This window comes from Onychomys torridus, chromosome 1 (assembly GCF_903995425.1).
Source record: "Onychomys torridus chromosome 1, mOncTor1.1, whole genome shotgun sequence".
NCBI classification, from domain to species: domain Eukaryota; kingdom Metazoa; phylum Chordata; class Mammalia; order Rodentia; family Cricetidae; genus Onychomys; species Onychomys torridus.
In genome coordinates, this window is record NC_050443.1 from 26,419,755 (window position 1) to 26,443,690 (window position 23,936).

The 23,936-nt window shown below is 45.0% G+C and overlaps 1 protein-coding gene across 1 annotated transcript in view; it reads left to right on the forward strand.

Moving 5' to 3' along the window:
* Positions 1-23,936, forward strand: part of Dpy19l3 (dpy-19 like C-mannosyltransferase 3) — a 70,804-nt gene that overhangs the window by 39,266 nt on the left and 7,602 nt on the right. The window contains exons 9-16 of the mRNA XM_036203989.1: positions 2,054-2,185; positions 3,354-3,455; positions 7,532-7,605; positions 7,730-7,888; positions 11,028-11,150; positions 11,522-11,633; positions 12,301-12,357; positions 16,350-16,432. Of these exons, the coding sequence (XP_036059882.1) occupies positions 2,054-2,185; positions 3,354-3,455; positions 7,532-7,605; positions 7,730-7,888; positions 11,028-11,150; positions 11,522-11,633; positions 12,301-12,357; positions 16,350-16,432 (842 nt within the window). The remainder of the gene's footprint in view (positions 1-2,053; positions 2,186-3,353; positions 3,456-7,531; positions 7,606-7,729; positions 7,889-11,027; positions 11,151-11,521; positions 11,634-12,300; positions 12,358-16,349; positions 16,433-23,936) is intronic.

Below are 23,936 nucleotides of genomic sequence, written 5' to 3' on the forward strand. Positions count from 1 at the left end.
CAGAACAAGTTAAGGATACAAGGTTTGTTTTGTTCCATGGCTGCAGAGAGATTTCTGTCTATCTTGAAGATGTAGTGATGGGATGGGTTGTCTAGAGCACAAGGCAGCATTAGAGTCAGCAGGCAGGGAGCAGAATCGAGGATCGGAGCCAGAGCTGTGCATAGCTTCAAAAGCCTGATGCCAGTGACCGCCTTCCATGTCTGGGCCCCATCTCCCAAAGACTCAGCTCATTGACCTGTCAGCTATGGTTGCCTGCACAAGACCTACAAAAGATCAAGCCAGCTGAAATCCTGGCCTCAACCCCCACCCTCAATGGCTGGTGGCAGTGGATAGTTACTAAGGAAGAGAGAGTCATTCTTTACTGAAGAAGTGGTCCTGGGAGGTCTTGCACGCTGTGATGGATATCTCACACCCATACACCTATGAGCAGCACTAACTGGACTTAGTGGGCTGTCAAAAAGGAAGAAATTGCTGGGTGGCGGTGGCACACGCCTTTAATCCCAGCACTGGGGAGGCAGAGCCAGGTGGATCTCTGTGAGTTGGAGGCCAGCCTGGGCTGCAGAGTGAGATCCAGGACAGGCACCAAAATCTACACAGAGAAATCCTGTCTCAAAAAAAAAAAAAAGAGAGAGAGAGAGAAATAAAAAAGACCTGCATTTTTAAATTTTAATCCCCAAATAACAATATGGAAGGGAGCATATTGGGAGACATAAACTAGAAACAGACTAGATATAATCATATTCACTGTATACATGTATGTAATTCTCCCTACCCCCTCCAAATTTTAAGGTACCACAAGCTAGGGAACAAGCCTTACAAAGAGAAGCCTTGGGGGCTTCCACACAGTTATGCAGTGTTTTGAAGTTTAAGTTTTCACAGAATAGTCATTGACATGAGAAAATTATACATAGTGTGGAGCATGTGGTTTGTATGAAATAGTAGGTGCCAGTCTGAACCTGCATGGCCTCTGTCAGTAATGGCCTTGGGTTTTAGCTCTTGACTCTGCCTTCCTATCAGTTACTATTCCGTTTCATGTTTTTCTGTGTACAGTAAGGTGTATTGTAATCCTAAAAACCACTAGCATCCTCTGCCCTGTGCCCCTGCTGACATGAGGCATCGACAGAGCCTAGGGCCTCACTTCTCCATGTGTGAAACAGATTGGTTTCCTTTGAGTTTTAAAAGCATGAGCCGTTAGGGAAGTCAGGTCTGTTGAACAAAACGGTTATTTTCCATAGGTCTGTGTGAGTATGAAATTGAAAAACAATCAACTTGCTTTGAAAAAAATTTACTTATTTTTTTTCTACATGTATAAGTTTTGCCTGTGTGTATGTATGTGTACCACATGCCTGTATGTATGCAGTGCCCACAGAGGTCAGAAGAGGGTGTTGGATCCCCTGGAGCTGGAATTACAGGCAGTTGTGAGCTGCCCAGTGGGTTTTTAGACATAACTGGGGATGAATACAAACTGAATGTGGAGTTATGCATGACACAGTCATGGATGGTCTGGAAAGTAATAGGAAGAGATGAAGTCCTGACTGTTGCTTATAGATAGTAATTATAAAAAGAATTGGAAAGAAAACTGAAAATTATAAACCACATTTTGTCATTTCCCCAAGTAACATTTACCCCTTTGTTTCCCTTTTCATTAATGTCACAAAATGTAAAATATTCTGTTATTGGGCTGGAGAGATGGCTCAGCAGTTAAAGAGCACCCTGCACCAGCACCCTGCACCAGCACCTGGTGGTTCACAACCGCATGTCACTCCAGCTCCAAGGGACCTGGCGCCCCCTTGTGGCCTCTGGAGGCACTGCATACACACATGGTCGAATTCATGTGAACACACACACACACAATTAAATAAAAATCTTTAAAACTTTCTCTGTCAGTAAAAGTGAAAAACAAATGAAATTCATACAACATTGTGCCCTTTTATAGATGATGTTGCTTGGAGCTAGGTACATGTTCTGCATTGCTGGTAACCTGAAATGTGACCACTGTGTCACCGTGGCTTGGTCTCCTGATGAAATCTCCCTGGTATCATCTTTGTTGCAGGCCACCTGGCTATACGGCATACAGATAAGCTGCTTGCTCCTCGTCTGCATGCTTCAATTCTTTAACTCCATGATTCTGGGATCACTGCTCATCAGTTTTAACCTTTCGGTATTAATTGTAAGAAAACTTCAGGTATGACTTTTTTATCAACTGTATTTATTTTCAAAGTTTTTTATTTTTAGCTCTGCATGTGTTTTGTGGGGAATGTGCACATAAGTGCAATTCCTATGGAGGACACAAGAGGGCACTACATCCCTTGGACCTGGAGTTAATGCTGTTGTGAGCTGCCTAAACTGGTGCTGGGAACCAAACGGGGGTCCTCTGCAAAAGCAGTACACTCTTAACTGCTGAGCCATCTCTCCAGCCCTATAAAATCTATCTTTGATTGTGTGGCTCTCTGGGCCTTATTTGCAGGGTCATTGCTAGGTAAGATCATTTAATGTCTTCCCTGTCCCCACCCCACCCACCTAGTATCCTGCATAGTACCTTTCTGCACCATGAAAGCTGGTCAATTCCAGTTTGGTTTCTCTACAACCCCTGTGTTCGCCATGTAGGGCCTTAAGGTCTGTTACAGTGGGCAGCCAAGAATGTGTGTTTTCTTAGGGTCTGCCGGGGGGCCTTCTTATCCAGTAACTCATAGGGAGGTCTCCCATGTGTTCCCACCAGGGTTTTCATTTAGCAACCTGTGTCTTCTAGGGTCAGCCTTGTTCACCCATGCAGGTGACCTCTGTTCCAACTCTTCCTTTATTTAATTGCATCTTCAAATTACCTTACAAACTAGTAGGTTCCACGAGGCTTTTTCATACACTCTTGATGTCATCTCACCAGCCCCCCCCTTCAACCGCATCCTTGCTTTGTTTTAACCACCTATATCCCCCCTTTTCATGTCACATGTAAAGTTACTAAAGATCCCATGAATAGGTTTTGTTTCCGTGTGTGTGTGTGTGTGTGTGTGTGTGTGTGTGTGTTATATGAGCCAACATTTTAAATCTTTGAGTAATCTCATGATTATGAAGTCGTAGTTAACATTAAAGTGTATTTAAATGTTCATTAAAAGTTAAAACGGGGCTGGAGAGATGGCTCAGAGGTTAAGGGTGCTGCTTGCTCTTCCAAAGGTCCTGAGTTCAATTCCCAGCAACCACATGGTGGCTCACAACCATCTGTAATGAGATCTGGTGCCCTCTTCCTCTTCTGGCCTGTGGGGATACATGCAGACAGAACACTGTATACATAATAAATACATAGATCTTAAAAAAAAAAAAAAAAAAAAAAAAGTTAAAACAATTCTTTCATTTTCTAGAAAAACCTAAAAACTGGGACCTTCCTGACTAGGATTGGGAAACTATTGTTGCACTTACTTCTAGTTTTCTGTTTGACACTTTTTCTCAACAACATTATTAAGGTAAGTTAATAAGTGAGAGTGAATCCTTTCTGAAATGTATTTATGGGATTGAAGATAAGCTTAGAACTTTTAATTAGAAATAGTTATTTTTATAAATCGTACTTGAATCCCTGAGTCGGGATTGATTGACCTAGCGAGGGCCACACTTGGTTTTGTTGGTTTTGATTATTCATTTCTCTTTCCTTTCATGGCACACATGTATTAGTCGCTTTTCTGTCACTATGACAACGCAATTCAGACAAGCGTTTCTTAGGGCCTGTGGCTCCAGAGGCTTAGAGTCCGTGGTGGTGAGCCAGGCAGGTTGAGAGCTCACATCCTGGACCGTAAGCAGGAAACAGGGAGATCAGACTGGGAGTGGGGTCAGGCCTTACACTCTCAAAGCCCACCCCAGTGACAGCACACTCTTCCCACAAGGCTACACCTCCTGAGCCTCCTCAGACAGTGCCACCAGCTAAGGACCAAGTGTTTAAGTGCCTCAGACTGTGGAGGACATCTCATTCAAATCATGAGATGCTCTCTGTCTTAGTGAGGGTGTCTGTTGTTGTCATGAAACTCCATGACCGAAGGCAAGCTGGGGAGGAAAGGGTTTGTTTTGCTTACACACCCCCAGTCACAATCCACTGAGAGAAGCCAAGGAAGGAACTCAAACTGAGCAGGAACCTGGAGGCATGAACTGGAGCAGAGGCCATAGAGGAGTGCTGCTTACTGACTTGCTCCCCATGACTTACATAGTTTGCTTTCTTACAGAACCCAGGACCACCAGCTCAGGGATGGCCCTACCCATGGTGGGCTGGGCCCTCCCCCATCGATCATTAATTAAGAAAATACCCCCCAGGTTTGCCTGTAGCCTGATATTATGGAAGCATTTTCTCAGTTGAGGCTCCCTCCTCCTAAAACTAGCCAGCACAGTGTCCGTCCTTGAGCTCATCAGATTGAAGGCTCGACTTTAAAAACATTAACTATTTTCTATGAACACCATGGTATTTTTTAAATGATCATTTTCTATTTGTTTTGTTGGGGAGGTTTTTGAGACAGGATATAACCTAGCAGGCTTAGGTTACACATCCCACTGCCTCAGCCACCTCTGTGTTGGGACTACAGGTGTTCACTGCCATGCCCCACAAGGTGGGCTTCATTGAGGTTCTTTAGTTCAGAAGATGTAAGTTCATTTTTGCTAAGTTAATAAAATGAACAACCCGAGGCTGGGATGTCATTGTGGGCATGTATGAACTCAGCATGTACAGAGCCCTGAGTTCCATTTTCGCCACCAAAATAAATTAAAAATAACTAGATAGTAGGATAACTCATTTAGTAACCTAGTCACTGTGCAGAATAGGCTACAATTCACAGAGCTCTGCCTGACTGCCTGCCGAATGCTGATCTTAAAGGCGAGCACCATCATGCCTGGCTTTCCTAGGATTTTTGATTGAATGTTCTGTGGCATAGTTTTGTTTACTGCTTGCCTGAGGGCAGGCTTTCCCTCAGGGTATACCTCGTGGAACTTGGTGTCCCATTGGTTTTTGTTTTTACTTTTATTATTTTTATTTTATGTATATGGATGTTTTGCCTGCATGTGTGTCTGGGCACCACATGTGTGTCTGGTGCTCCAGGATGGGGTATCAGATCCACTGAACCAAAGTTATAGATGGTTGTGAGCCACCATGTGCGTGCTGGGAGTCAAATGTGGGTCCTCTGTGTGAGCAAACAATGCTCTTAGCTGCTGAGCTGCCTTCCTGGGCTCCCACTTGTCTTTAAGCTAGAGCAAAGTTCTTGTGATTTCATCAGACACTCTTGCACCCCACTCCCCTCTTCTTGAAGGCTGGTCTAGCCAAAGAGATACCTATAAAGCATCTTCCTCCCCTCAGAGGAAAACAGCAGTCTCTTTCTTCTCCCTGTTGACTGTCAAAAAGGAAAAAAAAGTTAGTCAGTGAACCACAATGAACACGCCACTTTGTTTTTTATTTTGGTTTGGTTTGGTTTGGTTTTGGGTTTTCCAGACAGGGTCTCTCTGTCCAGCCACAGCTTGTCCTGGAACTAAGTTGCTCTGTAGACCAGGCTGGCCTCAAACTCACAGAAATCCACGTTCCTCTGCCTCCCGAGTGCTGGGATTAAAGGTGTGTGCCACCACCACCTGGCAGCCACCATGTTCTTAAACTCTGTATCATACCCACAGTTTCCCAATTGGAAGACTCAAAATTATTCAGAAAAGGAGCTAGAGAGATGGCTCAGTTGGTAAGTTGAGTAAGTGTTTTCCACTCAAGCACAAAGACCAAAGTTCAGATCCTAGGTCCCATAGGAAAGGCTGGGCATGGTAGCACGTGTCTGTAAACCCAGTGCCCAGGAGGCAGACAGGCATATCCCTGGAACTCACTGGTCAGCCAGTCTACCAGAATCAGTGGGTTCCAGGTTCATTGAGAGGTCCTGTCTCAAATATTAAGTGAAGGAAGACACCTGACATTAACATCGGGCCTTCACGCACACACATGTGCACCGCACACATAAACACACAAACAGGAAATGTGTGCCTATACTGAACATGTATAGCAGCCACTTATATAGCATTTATTTTATATTTGATATTGTAAGCAATCTAGAGTTGGTTTCAGGTCTACAGAAAGACAAGCATGGTGGTGGTGCATTCCTGTAATCCTGCACTTAGGAGAGTGAGGCAGGAGGGTCCTGAGTTTAAAGCCAGCCTGTGCTCTGCCAGCCTGTACATCTAACAGTACAGTAGACTGCTTGCTTAGCATGTGCAAAGGTCCTAAGTCCAATACCTCAAACTGTCCCCTCCTCCCCCAAAAAAGTGCACGAGAACGTTTGTATGCAAACACTACATTGAAGACCAGACTATGAAGGATTCCCTAAACCATTGTCTGTGGTAATAGCAAGGATTGACTGTGCTCACTCGCAGCTTCATACCCAAGGCTTCTCCACGTTCCCACTTGGCAGACTCAGTGATCTGCTCTTTGATTTAACCAGTAGAGACCTCTGATCCTAGACTTCTGCTTTTTGGCACTCCAAAGGACAAGAGTCTATTGATCAACGCTCGCTGAGTGTTTTAGCAGAGACCTACAACAGCAAATTAGAAAAGGCAGTCTGTGAAACCCTTTCACACACTCGACCACAGGAAGCATTTTCCTTGCTCCAAGTAGTTACAGTCGCTGCTCAGGGGCACAAGCCACATGGTTGCCTCATTGTTAATGAATATATTTTGTTTTCTCAATTCTGACTTCATCCTATTTTTTTCCAGCCTTTCTTTATCTGATTCTGTTTTCCCCATTTTTGTCTTTAAGATTCTATTTTTGCCAGGCTGTGGTGGTACACCTCTTTAATCCTAGCACTTGGGAAGCAGAGCCAGGCAGATCTCTGTGAGTTTGAGGCCAGCCCGGTCTACAAAGCAAGTTCCAAGACAGCCAGGGCTACACAGAGGAACCCTGTCTCGAAAAACCACACACACAAAAAAATTATTGTTGTTGTTGTTTTTAATGATGCATATGTGGGGAGCAGGGGTTATACATATGAGTGCAGTACCCATGGAGGCCAGGAGAGGGCATCAGATCTCCTGAAGTTGGGATTACACACAGTTCTGAGCTGGGGTGCTTAGGAATCCCGCTCCGGTCCTCTGCAAGAGCAGGACAGGCTCTTAACCACCTGAGTCACCTGTTTGTATTATGTGGATTTTATAATTCATAAATAAAAATAAAATTACATAAATTAAAATTACAGTGTGCAATGGTGAACACTGGAATTGGGGGCATCTACACGTTAGGGTCACTTCTGTCTGTCCAGAGTTATCTGTGAATGACTGAGTCCTGAAAGCCATACAGGCTGTGTGCCTGCTTGAGATTTCAGATCATTTTGTTGATTTTTTTCTGACATAAAACCAAAAAGGTCACCTTTCCTTGATCTACTTTGCATGTAGAATTCATGCAGCTGTTTGAATGAAGGATCACCCTTAGAAGGGGAGAGGCAGTGGGGCAGAGGTGAGAGCTTGGGAACTGCTCCTCTGCGCTGTTTCCATCACAGGCTGTCAGGGAGACGCTAATAGCTCATTTCCTTTTCTCTGTTCCTAATAGAAAATTCTTAACCTGAAGTCAGATGAGCACATCTTTAAATTTCTGAAGGCCAAGTTTGGGTTTGGAGCAACCAGGTATGACTGGCTTCAGACTGTGCCTGCTGTTTGATACTGAAGCCCCAAAGCCTTCCCCTCTCCCCTGTGTCTCCTTGCCTCGTCTCGGGTGTAACCTCCCCTGCCTCACTCCCTCCTTCCCCAGGGATTTCGATGCGAATCTCTACCTGTGTGAAGAAGCCTTCGGCCTCCTGCCTCTCAACACATTCCAGAGGCTCTCGGAAACACTGCTGCTTTACGCATACGTGTTTGTCTTATTGGTCACAGTGATCACAGCTTCCGTGGTTGCCTTTCATAACCTCAGGTAGGCCTTCGGAACGCTCCTGCTTTAGTCACGTTGTTCTGGACGGGAGCTGGCAGAGGGAGGGATGGAGGGTGAAAGTCCAAATGGCAAACACATTGGGAGATGAACACACCTGTTCATCTTCAAAAGTGGATGCAGTGCAGCGTGGACTGCAGCCCCGTCCGGCTGGCATGCTTGGGTGTGCCCATCTCTGGCAAGTTGGGTGACCCACCCGTTCTTCTCTTTCCTTTCATGTAAAGAAGATCATCGGTGAGACTGCTGTGTAACTGTGAAAAACCACACTAAGTACAGAGAGTAGTGTCTGTGCCAAGACCCTGTGGTGGGCGTCAGCTGTCACGTGCTGCTGCTGTCCGGTCACAATGTTTCAATGATTAGTTCCCTGGGGCTTTTTTCTTTCTTCCTCTGGATTAGACACATGCAGCCTGGGTCCTGTTACCAGTGAGAGTTATAATGTAGCACTATATAAAATAGTAAAGTGACTGAAAATGTGGGGAGTGGGAGGGGATGTTTTGTGTGTGCATGTATGTGTGTGTATGAATTTTTTTTTTTTTTTTTTTTTTTTTTTTTTTTTTTTTTTTTGTAACTCCATCACATAGTTCTCAAGTGAGAACTTTGTACACAGTGACAAAGACCTGTAAGCCTCAGGAGGCCGAGGCAGGAGGATCACAAGTTCAAGGCCACCCTACACTAAAATGAGTTTAGGGACAATGTGAACAACTTAGACCCTTTTTCAAAATAACAAGGGAAGATAAGGGCCAGACATGTGGCCCAGTGGTATACCACTTGCCTAGCATGCCTGAGGCCCTGGGTTTGATTCCCAGAAGAATAGTTGTTGGTTTATTCCCTCAGGTCTCATTTGAAAGCTCATCAAGTTGGTATGGATGATAGTTGTGAGTGTTTACTGGAACTCTGTACTCATGCCTGTGTTTAAGAGACTAGCACATCTCACTGGTACAGAAGAAAGCATCAGGGAGTACGAAGGTTTTTTGGAAGACTCAGAATACTTCCCTCCACGCTGATGGGTTTTACATTTACAGTCCATGTTTCCTTGAAAGAAAATTTGAAGGTTGACTCGACTGTCATTTGTGAGAGCTTAATGGAGTTCTCAGGGAAGCCCCTTCTTGGTGTAGTTCCATAGCTACTTAAAATGCTGGTGAACGGTGATTCCCAGTCTCGAGAAGTGTGATGAGAGTGAGTCCAGACCACTGCAGCCACGTGGTTCCTGAGAATGAAGCAGGCCCTGAGAGATGGCTCAGTGGATTCGAGCGGTTGCTGCTCTTCCAGAAGACCTGAGTTCTCAGCACCAGTGTTAGGTGGCTCACAGCCTCCTGTGATGCCAGTTCCAGGGGACCTCACACACAGACACATAGATAGAAATCTTCTTGAGAAAGGAACTGTGAAAATGCTTCATCTGTTGTGAACTGGCTCAGGAAAGGCCTCAGCACCCAGGACAGGAGAGTTCTAGATGTTACAATTAGTGTGACTAAAGAGACACCGGTGTGGAGACAGGACAGGACCCAAGACTGTGTCCAGAGCAAGGGCAGAGTCTGCTGAGGTTACCATGAGTCTGGGGGCTCCGTCTGGAGGCTGGCTTGCTATGTGGTTGTAAGTGAAGGCAATAGAGCAGTGGTTCTCAACCTTCCTAATGCTGAGACCCTTTAATACTGTTCCTCATGTTGTGGTGATCCTGATCATAAAGTTATTTTCTTCATAACTAATTTTGTTCCTATTACGAATCATAATGTAAATATCTGATATGCAAGATATCTGAGATGCAACCCCCGTGAAAGGGTCAATGGACCCCCCAAAGGGCTTGTGGCCCACAGGTTAAGAACTAGAGCATTAGATGGTCCTCATCTATCTGTTAGAAGTTTCAAGAGGTTTTCAAGGAAAACCACTATGTTAATTAAAGAAGTCAAAGGGTGATTCTTTTTCTAAATGTTTATTTACTTTTATTTAATTTGTATGTGTATTATGCCTATTTAACATGCTAACAGCACTCTCAGAGGCTAGAAGAGGGTGTTAGGTCCTCTGGAACTGGAGTTACAGACAGTTGTGAGCTGCCATGTGGGTACTGGGAATTGAACCCAGATCCTCTGGAAGAGCAGCCAGTGCTCTTAACCACTGAGCCATCTCTCCAATTAGAAATTAGCCAATCTCTAATTTCCTTTTTAAATGTTTTAAAACTGGGGCCAGAGAAATTGGTCAGAAGTTAAAAGCACTGATTCGATTCCCAGTGCGCACATGGTGGCTCACGGCCAATCCCAGAAGATCCATTGCCCTCTTTTGGATTCCAAGGGTCCCAGACACACACACATGGTGCACACACATACATGCAGACAAAACACCTGTACATATAAAATAAAAACAAAAAGGAGCAAGAAACAGTTCCTGCAGCTGGACCTGGTGGTGCACAGCTGTAATCCCAGCACTCTGAAACCAAAGCAGGAGAACTAACAGAGTTCAAATGCAGGTGGAGCTACGTAATGAGACCCCGTTAAAAAATAAACAAGTAAAGATAAATGGATAAATAAGGACACAGTTAAATGATATTAAGAGTCAGTGTTTTTTTTCTACTGGGTGTTTAACTACCATTCACACTGTCCCATTGTGTAACTGGAGTATCTTTTAAATAATAGTAACAGTCATCTATTGGGTATAAATAATGATGCATTGGTAGGTAAAATGCCCCTTGATCCATTGACTGAATTCAAAATTCATAGATAAATAAATATATGTGTACATATACATATATATTTTTCATTTTTATTTTCCAAGACAGGGTTTCTCTGTATAGTCCTGGCTGCCCTGGAGCTCATTCTGTAGATCAGGCTGGCCTCAAACTCATTCTGTAGACTAGGCTGGCCTTGGCCTCAAATTTAGAGCTCTCCCAGTTCAGGCATCTCCAGAGGATTTGTTCCTGTTGTTCTTGAAAGAATTGAATCTGTTTACATTTCTATTTAAAATCTTCTGTGGAATTACAGTTGCTTAATTGCTGATGCATTTATATTATGACATCAAGTCTCAAATTCCACACTGATGGATGCTGATTCATTCCCTTGTAGGGGAAATAACAAGGTCCACCTAAATCAGAGTTACACATCTGGCTTTGATGTTGCTCATTTGCTGTTTTCTCCAGTGATTCCGCAAGTCCGCAGCCCATGGGTCAGACAAGAAAGTGTGTGGTTGACCTGAAACCAGAAGCCGCTTACAACTTAATCCACACCATTCTGTTTGGGGTCCTGGCACTGAGTACAATGAGGTACTTCCATCTCAGCTGATTTATTTGATTTAACTTGATGGCTCTTTAATTGATGTTGTCTAGCAGCAGGATTCAGAACCTGGCATCACCTTTGTTGATGATTCTGTCCCCATACATCTGCCCTTCTGTATTCTCTTCCCTCTGTGAAATATCACTGCCAGTGTCTTCCTTGGTTGCAAACATTCTCCAATGGCTTACTTACATGAGTGCTCCTAGAAAGTGATGGAATGCATTAGTAACCCTCCAGCTTCTCTGCAGATTGACAGGACAGTCGTGTGTGGGAGCTTCCCTCCCCGGCTCCCTGGCTTGCTTGCACTGAGCAGACGCTCACACAGCAGGCTCTGCTGACATCCCTCTCTCTGCCGTTTCAGGATGAAGTACCTGTGGACCTCCCATATGTGTGTGTTCGCATCATTTGGCCTGTGCAGCTCTGAGATCTGGGAGTTGCTCCTGAGGCTGGTTCATCTGTGGAACCCAAAGAGGGTCAGTGCTGTCCTCTGTCCGTCCAGGTGGAAGTGAGCAGTAGAGCTTCTTCCCTGTCAGAGCTTCAGTAGGTGCCCGGTGTCTCGTAGAGTAGATACAAAATCTGGATTATTGTTGTTTTGTTTTCGAGACAGGGTTTCTCTTGTATAGCCCTAACTGTCCTAGAACTTGCTCTGTAGACCAGACCAGCCTTGAACTCACAGAAATCCACCTGCCTCGGCCTCCCAAGTGCTGGGATTAAAGGCGTGCGCCACCACTGCCTGGTCCTGTCAATTATATTTTTAAGTCACTTACATTTCTACATGTCAGATATGTTCACTATACACAGAATTTAGGAATGCATTTAAAAAAAAAAAAGCAAAATTAAAACTTTTCAATAGTTCCATTGTCCAGAATTGCAATCATTATTATAAGCCATTTTCCTAAAGATAATTTACTGGCATCTCCATGATAGAGCTGAGCAGCCTGTAGCCATGAACCGCTCTGCCCTCTGCATTCATTAGGTGGCAGGGTGCCTCACTCCGCTCAGTTTGACAGACTGGAGACTGACATTTCGTTCAGTTCGTTAGATTTTGTTGCTGTCTTCAAACGGTGTGTGTGAACAAAGCCAGACTGGGAGGCCTAAGAGTCCAGAGAGATGTGATGTTAACAGAGTCTTTGTCCACAGATCTGGGTCATGCGGTATTTGGTGCCCATAGTTACCCTGCTGTACCTGTGCTGTAAGGTAAGGCCGACTCACTCATTTCTTGTGTGGAAGCAGGGGGCTTGTGGCATCGGTAAAGACTTCCTTTGAATCTTATTGAGTGGCCATTGATAGGAAAAATGGTCTTTAAAAACGTGGGATTTTTAGAGGTCAAGCCTTATAGTACAAAAGCCATTCAGAAAAGAGGGAGGGAAAAAAAAAAACTTAGAAAAAGCCATTCCTTTAGTTTCAGCTCTTACTGGAGGCAGATTCTGAAAATGTTTTCAGACCTATTTTGAAACAAATAAGTCAGGGAAAATTGGTTTATGTAGAGAGAGAGTTTTGTTTTGTTTTGTTTTTAAGATTTATTTATTTATTATGTGTACAGAAGAGGGCGCCAGATCTTATTACAGATGGTTGTGAGCTACCATGTGGTTCCTGGGAATTGAACTCAGGACCTCTGGAAGAGCAAGCAGTGCTCTTAACCTCTGGCCATCTCTCCAGCCTGATATACCACCGACGTTAACCTGTACATTTCATTAAATGCTTTCACGGGAGCTGAACACATGGAATAAACACTGTAGTTCGTTTCTGGGGCCAGGTGTGGTGGTACCCGACAGTAATCTCAACGCTGAGAGTCTGGGTTGGGGGCATCCATCCTTCAGAGCCAGTGAGACCCAGACAAAACAAGACAAGGGCAGAAAGATGGACCCTCTCCAACCCAGAGACACTGTAGTGACGCGGAGAAAGCTGTCTCGTCTCCTTTACCTGACTTGAAAGGGCCAGGGCACCCCTCAGAGACACTGTCATCGATCATTTTCCCACTTGGTGATTCAGTTTTTATGTCTTTGAGATTTATAGGCCTTGAATTATCACCTGGGAAAATGACACAGAATACTTAATCCAACTGAACTCTCGCCCTTTCTCTCTCTCCTCCCCTCTCCCCTCTCCTCCTCCTCCTCCTCCTCCTCCTCCTCTTCTCCCTCCCTCCCTCCCTCCCTCCCTCTCTCTTTTCATGGATTTTTGTTTTTTGGGTTTTTTTTGGTTTTTTTTTTGAGACAAGGTTTCTCTGTAGCCCTGGCTGTCCTGGAGTTCACTCTGGTAGACCAGGCTGGCCTCGCACTCAAAGAGATCCGCCTGGCTGTGTGTGTGTGTGTGTGTGTGTGTGTGTGTGTGTGTCTGTGTGTCTGTCTGTCTGTCTGTCTGTCCGTCCGTCCCCGAGTGCTGGGATTAAAGGTGTGCACCATCATCCAGCTCTCTTGCCCTTTCTTAAACCAAAACCAAACTCAAACTCAAACAAAACCAACACACTTTTGATATTTGTATGTGCATTTTAAGTTAGAGCAGTGGACTGGAGGTTGCTGTGGAGAGACGGGCCTACTGTATGTTCTACTGTAACATGAGTGATTGTAAAGAAGACTTTACCCTTGGGAACTGCACCTGATACTCTGTGTCCTATCAGAACAGCTGCCATTACAGGCAGCACCCACCAGCCTCCAGAATTTTATTCTTGGATGTAAATAAGTGAAAACAAGGTAACTGTTTAATGAGCAGCTTGGCAGCTTCACCTTAACATGGAACTAGAGGGTTAAGCCCCTGCAAGCTCAGCATTGGTCTGTCACTACAGCTGTGGAAACAGGACAGTGTGGAGCAAGGACTGACTCTGTGTCTGTGTGTGTATAGATGCATATGCACATGCGTGTGTATGTACGCCTGTCTGTATGCATGTGTTTGGGTCTACCTGTATATGTGTGCCTATGTGTAGGGGTGTGGGGTGTGGGTGTAGGTTGAATTCTCCACTGCCTGTAGAAATTTGATGAATTTTTTTAAGCTGGCTAAGGACTTGGTGATAAGATTGAGGAAGGGTTTAGAGAGCAAATAAAGCATGCTCCAGAGCTTTGGCTTTTAAACGTGGTCCTCAGGCAGGCAGAAGCATCAGCAGCAGTGAACCAGGAAATTCAAGATGTGCATTGTACTCCAGACCCACCGAGTCAGAAGCTCCTGCTCAGCCTTGGTGACGATTCGGACAGCATCGGGTTTGTGAGACCTGCTGCTCTGCACTAGGACTTTCTCACGGATAACCATGTCACGGGCGCTGACTGCGGACGGTATAGCAAAGGGCCTACCTTCTGCATCCTGTAGTGCTGATGGTTCCTCTCCTGTAACAGCCAGTCATTGCCCTACACGTTGCTATACCAAGCCCTGCCTGGTGGGAGCAAAGTCCCTTCCTCTCCAGAACCACTGCTGTGGGGGCCAGTGGGAGAACTGGGAAGGCTGCACTCCAGCCGCAGCCAGCAGGGGTCCTGGGGTGAGAGAATTGGGATTTTGATGAGTTTCTCAAGACTATTGCTCAGGCCTTGGGCAAATAGCAGGAAACTTCTACCCACACTGTACAAAATCCTTGAGCTACTTTATCTCAAATACACAAAGTAAAGCAAGGCACTGTAGCATATGACTTCAATCCCAGCAGAGGCTGATTTCTCTGTGAGTTCGAGGCCAGCCTGGTCTACAGAGCTAGATCCAGGACAGCCAGGGCTACACAGAGAAACCTTGTCTCAAAAAATATATATATATATGTAATAAAATCAGAGAGAAAATGAACAATATAGACATTAGGAGTTTTTCCCTGACACTAAGACTCTTTTCCATCTGTGCCAACTATTAAGCTTTTCTGTCAGTGATGTAGCTATTTGAACGAAGCCTGGCTTGAGTTTCGCTGGCAGTTATAATGTGGGTTCTTTCTTCTAGGATAATCCCATTCAAAGGGAAAAGCATATGCTAGGCTCCTCAGAACCAGAGATTAATAGCATTTACTCTGGTCTCAACTAGCTTATTGGATTGTGAAATCCCAGCTAATCTATTGCATTCTGTTAAAAGGTGACATTTAGTTTTTATTTGCATATTATTTAAGAAGTTTCCCTCAGGACACACTAGATGTTTAACATTCATTCAGTGTCAGCAATTTTAAAATTAGAAAAATATCCAGTACCCATTGAATTCACAGATATACCAAAATAATTGAATTATTTTATTAGATAAATGTTGGTATTTTGTTGATTGTCAAGTACCAAGGACAGCACATTTGATGTCTAAAACACTTAGAGTGAGTCAGGAGTTTAGGCTAACCTGGGCTACATTGTAAGACTCTGTCTCAAAACAACAAAAATAAGATTAATGGAGGAAGTGGCTCTTGCTCCACCATCATCTGAGAATAATTATTAAGATTTAATTGACTATTGGACTAGATCAGTGATGGAGAGGAGTGTTATGTTTACATTGTCTAACCCTAAGTGACATGAGTTGACCAGTGGCATAAATAACGAAGTCCAGTACATTAGACACTCCTGGAGAGTCCAGTTTCCAACCATTTTTCCCCTGTGGCAGTGTTTGTGTTAATGTGTGTCAAGCCATTTGCCCAGCATTCTAGCAGCACAGTAGAGTCATGATGCTAAATAGCAGGGGCTCGTTGAGAACCTGTTTAGAAGCAGGCTCTGAGGCACAGCTCTGCTGCTTTGGGCCTCCCCAAGTCAGTTTCCATCCTGAGAATCAGATATGACGGTGATGTTCCCTGCTGCGCCATCTGCCTTGTGAGTTAGGTGAGGACAGGGTGGTATTCTGCTTTGGAAGCCTTTTGCGTGCGTGCACGCTCACAACACCCACAGAGGCCAGAAGAGGGCTGCAGATCCTCTGGAACTGGCGTTGCAGTCGCTGTGACCTACCATGTGGGTGATGAGAACTGAACCCAGATTCCACCTGCAAAAGCAGCAAATGTTCTTAGTCACTGAGCCATCTCTCCAGGTCCAACAGTAACCTTTTCTTTTCAAGGCAACATAAAAGTCTATATGTAAAAGCTAAGAGAGCCTCAGACTCCATTTGCTTCAGCAGGGATGATTCTGGAACTTTGCAAGGTAAAGCGGTTCTGGTTCCAATTGCCATTTCTGTTTGGCTCCTGAGTGCATGATACACAATTTCTCTGTCTCTGTTGTTTACTCTTGGTGACAGTTACAGGGGTTCGTTTTTGTTTTTCATTTCAGACCTGGCCAGGAATGATGGATGAACTCTCAGAGTTGAAAGAATTCTATGACCCAGATACAGTGGAACTCATGGACTGGATTAGGTGAGAGGAACTCCTCAAGTTCAAACAGAATGCCTTTCTGTAGTCAACTGTAGACCTCATTCGTCTCGGGGAGAGAATTGTTTATTTTCTAAGTGTGAAGAAACATCTTTTTTTAAATCAAACTTTTCTTTAATACTCTGAATTTGGAAGAAACTCTTCCTAGCTGGGTGCAATGTCACACACCTGTGACCCCAGCACTGAGGCAGAGGCCGTGAATTCAAACCAGTCTAGGCCACATAGTGAGACCCTGTCTCTAAACAACAGAAGTTTCTCTGCAGCTATATCCCGAGGGGGAGGAAGTACTCATTTGAAGTGGAAAACAGGATCAGAAAATAAACTCCTAACGCTGACAGAAGAGAGACTGGGATTTTATTTACCCATGAGGCTCAGAAGTTGAGAGCATGCACTCATTGTTCATGCAGAAGACCCAAATTCAGTTCCCAACACCTATACCTCGTAGTTCACAACCACCTGGCTCTAGTTTCAGAACCTCTGACCTCCCTCTGACCCTCCCCCTGGCCTTGCAAGCAGCTGAATTCACATGCACACACCCCACATGGGTATACTCACACGTTTAAAAACAAATACAACACCTTTTACTTTATTTAACTCTCATTAAAGCTTAGTTTCTACTTTTTGCTGATTTTATCTTTATTATTTATCTGAATACTGTTCAGATTTGCTGGTAATACTGACATACACATGAAAGTGTCCTTTCCTTGAAGTTTTAAATTAAAGCTCACTTCAGGCTTCATCAAACTATTCACACTGCTTACATTTTTACTTTACAGAAAAATTTATTTATTTTTGTTTAAAACATTTTCCTTAGCCCAGCATAGTGGTGTATGCCTTTAATTCCAGCACTAGGGAGGTAGAGGCGGGTGGATATCTGAGATCAAGGCTAACCTGGTCTACACAGAGAGTTCTAGGATAGCCAGGGCTACAGAGAGAGACCCTGTTTCAAATTTTAAAAATTAATTAACTAAAAAATAAAACACTTTTCTTTTTTTTTTCTCCCCTTCCCTCCCCACCCCCAAAACAGGGTTTCTCTATGTAGTCCTGGCTGTCCTGGAACTCCCTGTGTAGACCAGGCTGTCCTCTAACTCAGAGATCCGCTTGCCTCTGCCACCCAAGTGCTGGGATTAAAAGTCTGCACCACCACCACCACCACCCAGCAAACATTTTCCTTTTTAAAATCATTTTAATTGTATTTTTACATGGATGGGTGTTTTGTCTGCATGTGTGTCTGGTGCTGTCGATGGTTCTGAGCCATCACGTGGGGGGCAGGGAATTGAACCTAGGTCCTCTAGAAGAGCAGCCAGTGCTCTTAACTACTAAGCCACCTCTCCAGCCCATAGAGAAGATTTTCAATATAACATCGGAATGCACTAGCATGCTATTGCTCTCTCTTTTTTTTTTTTTGCCTGAACATGGTTGCTTTACCTCAGCCTCCAGCCTCAGAATGAAACTTGTGTTTCAAAGTTTTGTTCAGAAACCCTGACTCTCACTGGCAAAGACAAACTTCTGTACCTGACAGCATGCCCATGCTCTGTAGAACGAGCGCTCCTGCTTTAAAAGCAGGAGTCACCTGTCTGGCACACACATTAGTCTTGAAGGCGTCATCCACTGTCTCCATCACTTAGGATTTTAGCAGCAGCCTCGTGGGTCGCTGCCTCAATTAGTGCTTACTGGCCATACCAGTTAGTGCTGCTTCAGGTGAAGAGATGGCAACTGCTTGCTGCCTGGGTCTCCTGAGCACCATGCATGGGTTTTATAGAGACTTAAGTCTAAGTATCTGTGTGGCTTTGGTCTCAGTGTCCAACTGGATTTGACTGAACAGGAGTGTAATTTGTGACATGTTTCTGGGGGGAGAGGAACAGCACTTTGCCCTTATTTATTAACTTTAAATCATGATGGGTAATATTGGAGTAAACAACTCTTTCAGTATTTATTGTAAATATAAATATAAATATAAAGAAAAGCTAATTCCTTTTGTACTAACTAATTGATTAGATAAATATCTGGAAGTGAGGCTGGTCCTCTCTGTCTATATTTTTTAAGGATTTATTTTATCTTTGTTATGTGCATGTGGGGATGTGTGCTTATATGGGGGTCTCCACAGACTCTAGAAAGGGTGTCATCCCCTAGAGCTAAAGTTGTAGGGTATTGATGAAATTATTAAGGCCACTGTTGGTTAAATCGGCGCTGCTGGTGGCTGGCTACCGCCCGTGGCGGCCATGACGATGGAGGAGAGTGCTGGTTGGCAGAAGAATCACGAGCCATGGTTACCTTTCTAGAGCTTTATTGGGAGAGAGGGAAAGAGAGGGGGGGAGGGGGAGAAAAACAGAGAGACAGGGTGGAGGGAAGAGAGCAGGAAGAGAAAAGGAGGCACACAGAGAGCCTGTCCACTTTTTAGGATGGCCCGAGGTCCCAGGCTGATGATGTAATTAAGGACAGAATCCTTACATCCACTCCACGTAGTTAAAAGGGAGGTTTATTTTGTGGCGTAACTTACAAATGAAGGGATAGGTAGGTTGCAGGGTCTGGCAAAGGTGTGGCGCAGTCTGGTGGTCTTCTCTGGAGAACTCTGCTCGGTCTACCTCCATCGTCCAGGGTCCAGGAACCAAGAGAGACCGAGCATCTGGATCTTGGTCTTCAGGGTCCTCTCTCGGCCCCACCTTGTAGGCATGACAGTTACCGAAGCCTCAATGGGGGTTGGAACTTCCAGGTCAAAGCTGGAATGGCTACCCACTACAGTAGGGCATTGTGAGCCACCCACCATGGGGGCTGGGAACTGAGCTCAAGTCCTCTGTCTTAGCCCTGAGCCTCTTCTCCAGCACTGGTCCTCTGTATTTTTCAGATGCCCTTGTTGAAGGTAGTGCCATAGGCTGTGTCTTACAGATGGCAGCTCTGCTGTCCCTGGGACACCCTTACCATCTCCACCTCTGTTCCATCGCTTGCAGAAGCTAATTATAGTCCAGACGATTGCAGCAGAGCCCGGACTTCTCTGACTATCTCCAACCCAACATTTATTATTTTCATGTTTTCCCCTCAAAAAACATCTCTAAAGCAATAGCTCTAGCTCTGCAGAAGTATGGGTGAGATGATATTGTGGGATAAAGGAGGCTGTGGCTCCTCCCTGCTGGGGACTGGCCTTGGCATGTTAGAGCCCCTTCAGCTAATAGCGTCTTTGCGGCATACTCAAGTACTTTGACTTACTAGCTGGTTGGCTTCTTTCTTCTTGATCTCATTCTCAGCAACTCAAAGATTCGTATTGTTCTAAAAATACTGCTTTGTTACATTGTCATCTAATCTTGCCTGTTTTCCCTGAAAATTCCTCAAATTGAAACGATCTTTTTTTTTTTTGGTAAAAAAAAATAGCTGCTTGGCATGTTTGTAAATTAAGCCTAAGTGATGATGAATGTATGCCAAAGTAGGGTCTATTTAGACACAAAATATGTTTGTTTAAATCAACATTCAAATCAGCTGTGGTCGGCAGGCTTCGAGTCTCCCTTATAAGGGAGTACATTTAATATTCTTATTGTTTTTTAGTACTAGAGGTTGAACCTAGGGCTTCACACATACCAGGTAAGCATCAGTCAACTGCTGAGTACCATCTCCAGACCTCTTTTTACTTTTTATTTTGAGCGAGGGTCTCACAAAGTTGCACAGGCTGGCCTTGAGCTTGCTGTAGCCCAATCTAAGCCTTGAACTTTGAGCCTCCTGCCTCAGCCTCCCCACAGCCAGGCTTACAGGCCTGTGCTACCATATCCCTCTTTAGTGCTCTCTCAGCCCTCCTATTTCTCCTGTGTACTTTGGCTCCATGGAGATTGGTCACAGGGTATATGTTTGCTGCCAGGAGAGAAGCTGCATGCAGCTGGGGACAGCACGTGACTGACGGGTACCACACCTGCTCTGGCTTCACTGCTGAACTGCAGGTTGACTGAGGACTCATTGGAGGCCATCACCTTGGTGGGAGTTAGTGATTGTCCCACCTTTGAAAGGAGCCCAGCCATGGTTTTCTTGAGAGATTACCTTCAATACGATAGTATTCATGGGGGGCTGAAGGGGCAGGAGTCCTATGAAAGCTTTGAAGCCTTTAAGTTGTCAAGCTTCTCACACTGAAGTTATGTGCTGATTGGTGCAGTTCAGTAGCTTCTACATGAACACCAGCTGTGCGCACACAGGACACCAGGGGACAGGCGAATACTGGGGGCTGTCCATCACACTGTCCTTCATCAAAGCATGGATCTCTCTGCCCACCCTGCTGACTGTGTTCCCCATGCTTTTTTTTTTTTTTTTGATTGATTGATTGATTTTTAGAAACAGGGTGTCTCTGTGTAGCCCTGGCTGTCCTGGAACTTGCTCTGTAGCCCAAGCTGGCCTCGAATTCACAGAGATCTGCCTGCCTCTGCCTCCTGAGTGCTGGGGTTAAAGGTGTTTTCTACCCCAATGCAGTTCCCCATGCTCTTACTTCACCCACCTTCAGTTTGTAGAAGCTTCACAAGTGTGGTCAGAAGGTGCTTGGATTTAGGTTTCCTAATAGAATAAATGTGGAAGTTTATAAACCAAGAGTACCCAGGCCTGGCATTCTAGCGCTTCCCTATATTCCTAACACTTGGAGGGGGACAGGAACTCTGAGTGCTCAAGGTCATCCTTAGCAACATAGTGAGTTGACGGTCAGCTTGGGATACAAGAGACCTTGTCAGAAAAAGAATGAGAGAGAGAGTGTGTGTCTGTGTGTGTATGTCTGTGCGTGTGTCTGTGTGTGTGTCTGTGTGTGTATATGTGTGTGTGTCTGTGTCTGTCTCTGTGTGTCTGTGTGTGTCTGTGTGTGTATATGTGTGTGTGTCTGTGTCTGTCTCTGTGTCTGTGTGTGTGTCTGTGTGTGTGTGTATGTCTGTGTGTGTGTGTATGTGTGTCTGAGTGGTGTGTGTGTCTGTGTGTATGAGTGGTGTGTGTGTGTGTGTATGTCTGTGTGTGTCTGTGTCTGTGTGTGAGTGGTGTGTGTGTGTGTGTGTGTGTATGTCTGTGTGTGTGTCTGAGTGGTGTGTGTGTGTGTGTGTGTGTGTGTGTGTGTATGTGTCTGTGTGTGTGTCTGTGTGTGTGTTTGTGTCTGTGTATGTCTGTGCGTGTGTCTGTGTGTGTGTCTGTGTGTGTATATGTGTGTGTGTCTCTGTGTCTGTCTCTGTGTGTGTGTGTGTGTGTGTGTATGTGTGTGTGTGTCTGTGTCTGTCTCTGTGTGTCTGTGTGTGTGTCTGTGTGTGTGTGTGTGTGTGTGTCTGAGTGGTGTGTGTGTCTGTGTGTCTGAGTGGTGTGTGTGTGTGTGTGTCTGTGTGTGTGAGTGGTGTGTGTGTGTGTATGTGTGTGTGTCTGAGTGGTGTGTGTGTGAGTGTGTATGTGTCTGTGTGTGTGTCTGTGTGTGTGTGAGTGGTGTGTGTGTGTGTCTGTGTGTGTGTCTGTGTGTGTGTCTGAGTGGTGTGTGTGTGTGTGTGTGTGTGTGTGTGTGTGTGTGTTATTCCTCTCCCCCCCCTTCCTTTCTTTCTCCCAGATGAGGTCTTGCTCTGTAGCTCTACCCTTGTGCCATAACTCTCAGCAAATTTTAATGAACTACATTTGCATAGAGGCATGTTAGCCTGCAAGGACCTTTTGTGGAGATCAGGTCCCTGGATGTGTAGCCCCAGCCCTCTCTGACACTGGGTACAGAGATCAGATCTTGTGTCCCTTCACAGGCTTTAGGTGTGACCAGAGAGCATGTTTACTTCAGCCAGGCTGACTGCGACAGCCTCCTGGCCTGCTCATGCCATGTGCCAGTCTATCCTGGAGTGCAACGTTTTTGTTGCCTGGAAATTTTCTTGTGCAATTAAAGGGATCTATAGGTGGGAATATGTTGAAAGATGACATTTTAATTACTTGCCGTTAAAAGATTTTCACTAGAAGTAGTCTCTCTGCAATCAAGAAGCTTGCTATGTGTGGAATGTTCTCAGCACAACTGAAAAGCACACGCTGAATTTCTTCTGTTTTAATCAGGTAGAAAGAGTTGCCTGTGTTTGTCTAAGTTCAGAAATGAGGTGCTGGTGAGCCTCTTATTAAATGTGTATGAGTGTTTGCCCACCTATATGTATGAGCACCCTGTGTATACAGTGCCCTCAGAGTCCAGAAGAGGGCATCAGATCCCCCAAAACTGTAGTTAGAGACATACGTATACCCATGTGGGTGTTGGGAATTGAACCAGGGTCCTCTGGAAGTGCTCTTAACCACTCCAGCCCCTCACCCCTAAACCTTTTATATTTCTTTTTTTTTTTTTTAGATTTATTTATTATGTATACAGAAGAGGGCGCCAGATCTCATTACAGATGATTGTGAGCCACCATGTGGTTGCTGGGAATTGAACTCAGGACCTCTGGAAGAGTAGTCGGTACTCTTAACCTCTGAGCAGTCTCTCCAGCCCCAACCTTTTATATTTCATGTATCACTTCTAGCCACATAATTCTGTTATTTGAAGTGTTCAGTTTGTCCATTAGTTCAGCAGTAATTAACCTATTGAAGCTTGGCACTTCAAGACTATGAAATTGGGGCCAACTGTATCTCCTGCTCTGGCAGACATGGAAACCAGGCTCCTTTTGCCGTGTATTCTTAGTCTATGTCATGCAGAAGATACGTTACTGTAGGTTTATTGCAGTGGGATGGCGCATGCCATTGAGAAGAACCAAGAGGAATGAGGACTAGCCTGGGAAAATAATGGCTCTGCCTTTCATTCATATTTATTCCCCTTAGCAACTGTGATTCAGTCTAAAATTAAGAGTATAACTAAAATTTAAACTCTAAATGGAGGGTAGGAAGACAGACAAGGCCCAGGATAAGTGTTAAGTGAGCCTTGATTGAAGTTCTCTACCTACGCATGCCTTTATTTAAACCCTCCCATGCCTTCATAACCCTCCGGTTCCTCCGACCATGTGGGACCAGTGTCAAACTTCCTGTAAATTGTGGATCTGGGGGACAGAGCAAGTGTTGAGCTGGTCTGTATGCCTGAGTCTGCTTGTTAGAATGCTGACAACCCCGTCAGGCCAGCCAAGCTCATTGCTAGAGTTTTAGACTTCAGGGAGGGCGAAGGAGGGTGCAGATGATGTGTCTGTCATTCCTTCCCCGCTCATTGTAATTCTATCCGCTTTCCTCCCCTCACCCGGGAAGCCTCATTGGAATGCAACAGTCGATGAATGTCATGGTTAGAAAGAAACCTCGGATTTTCTAGAAGTAATTTATTTGTAAGTGTCATCACTCAGCACAGCGTGTCTTGCCCCCAGACGCCCATCGGCCTTTGCTGGCCTGCGTCCAGGCTGTATTCTTAGTGTTACGTTGGAATGAAGATAGGAACTCAAGGAGGCGTCCAGAGCCACCGCGGCGGCAGAGCAGGGTGCGGGCCTGCTTTCCAAAGACCGCAGCCGCCTGCTCTGGCTTTCTTTTCACATTTCAAAGAGTCTTCAGGATTACCTTCGTCTTAGTA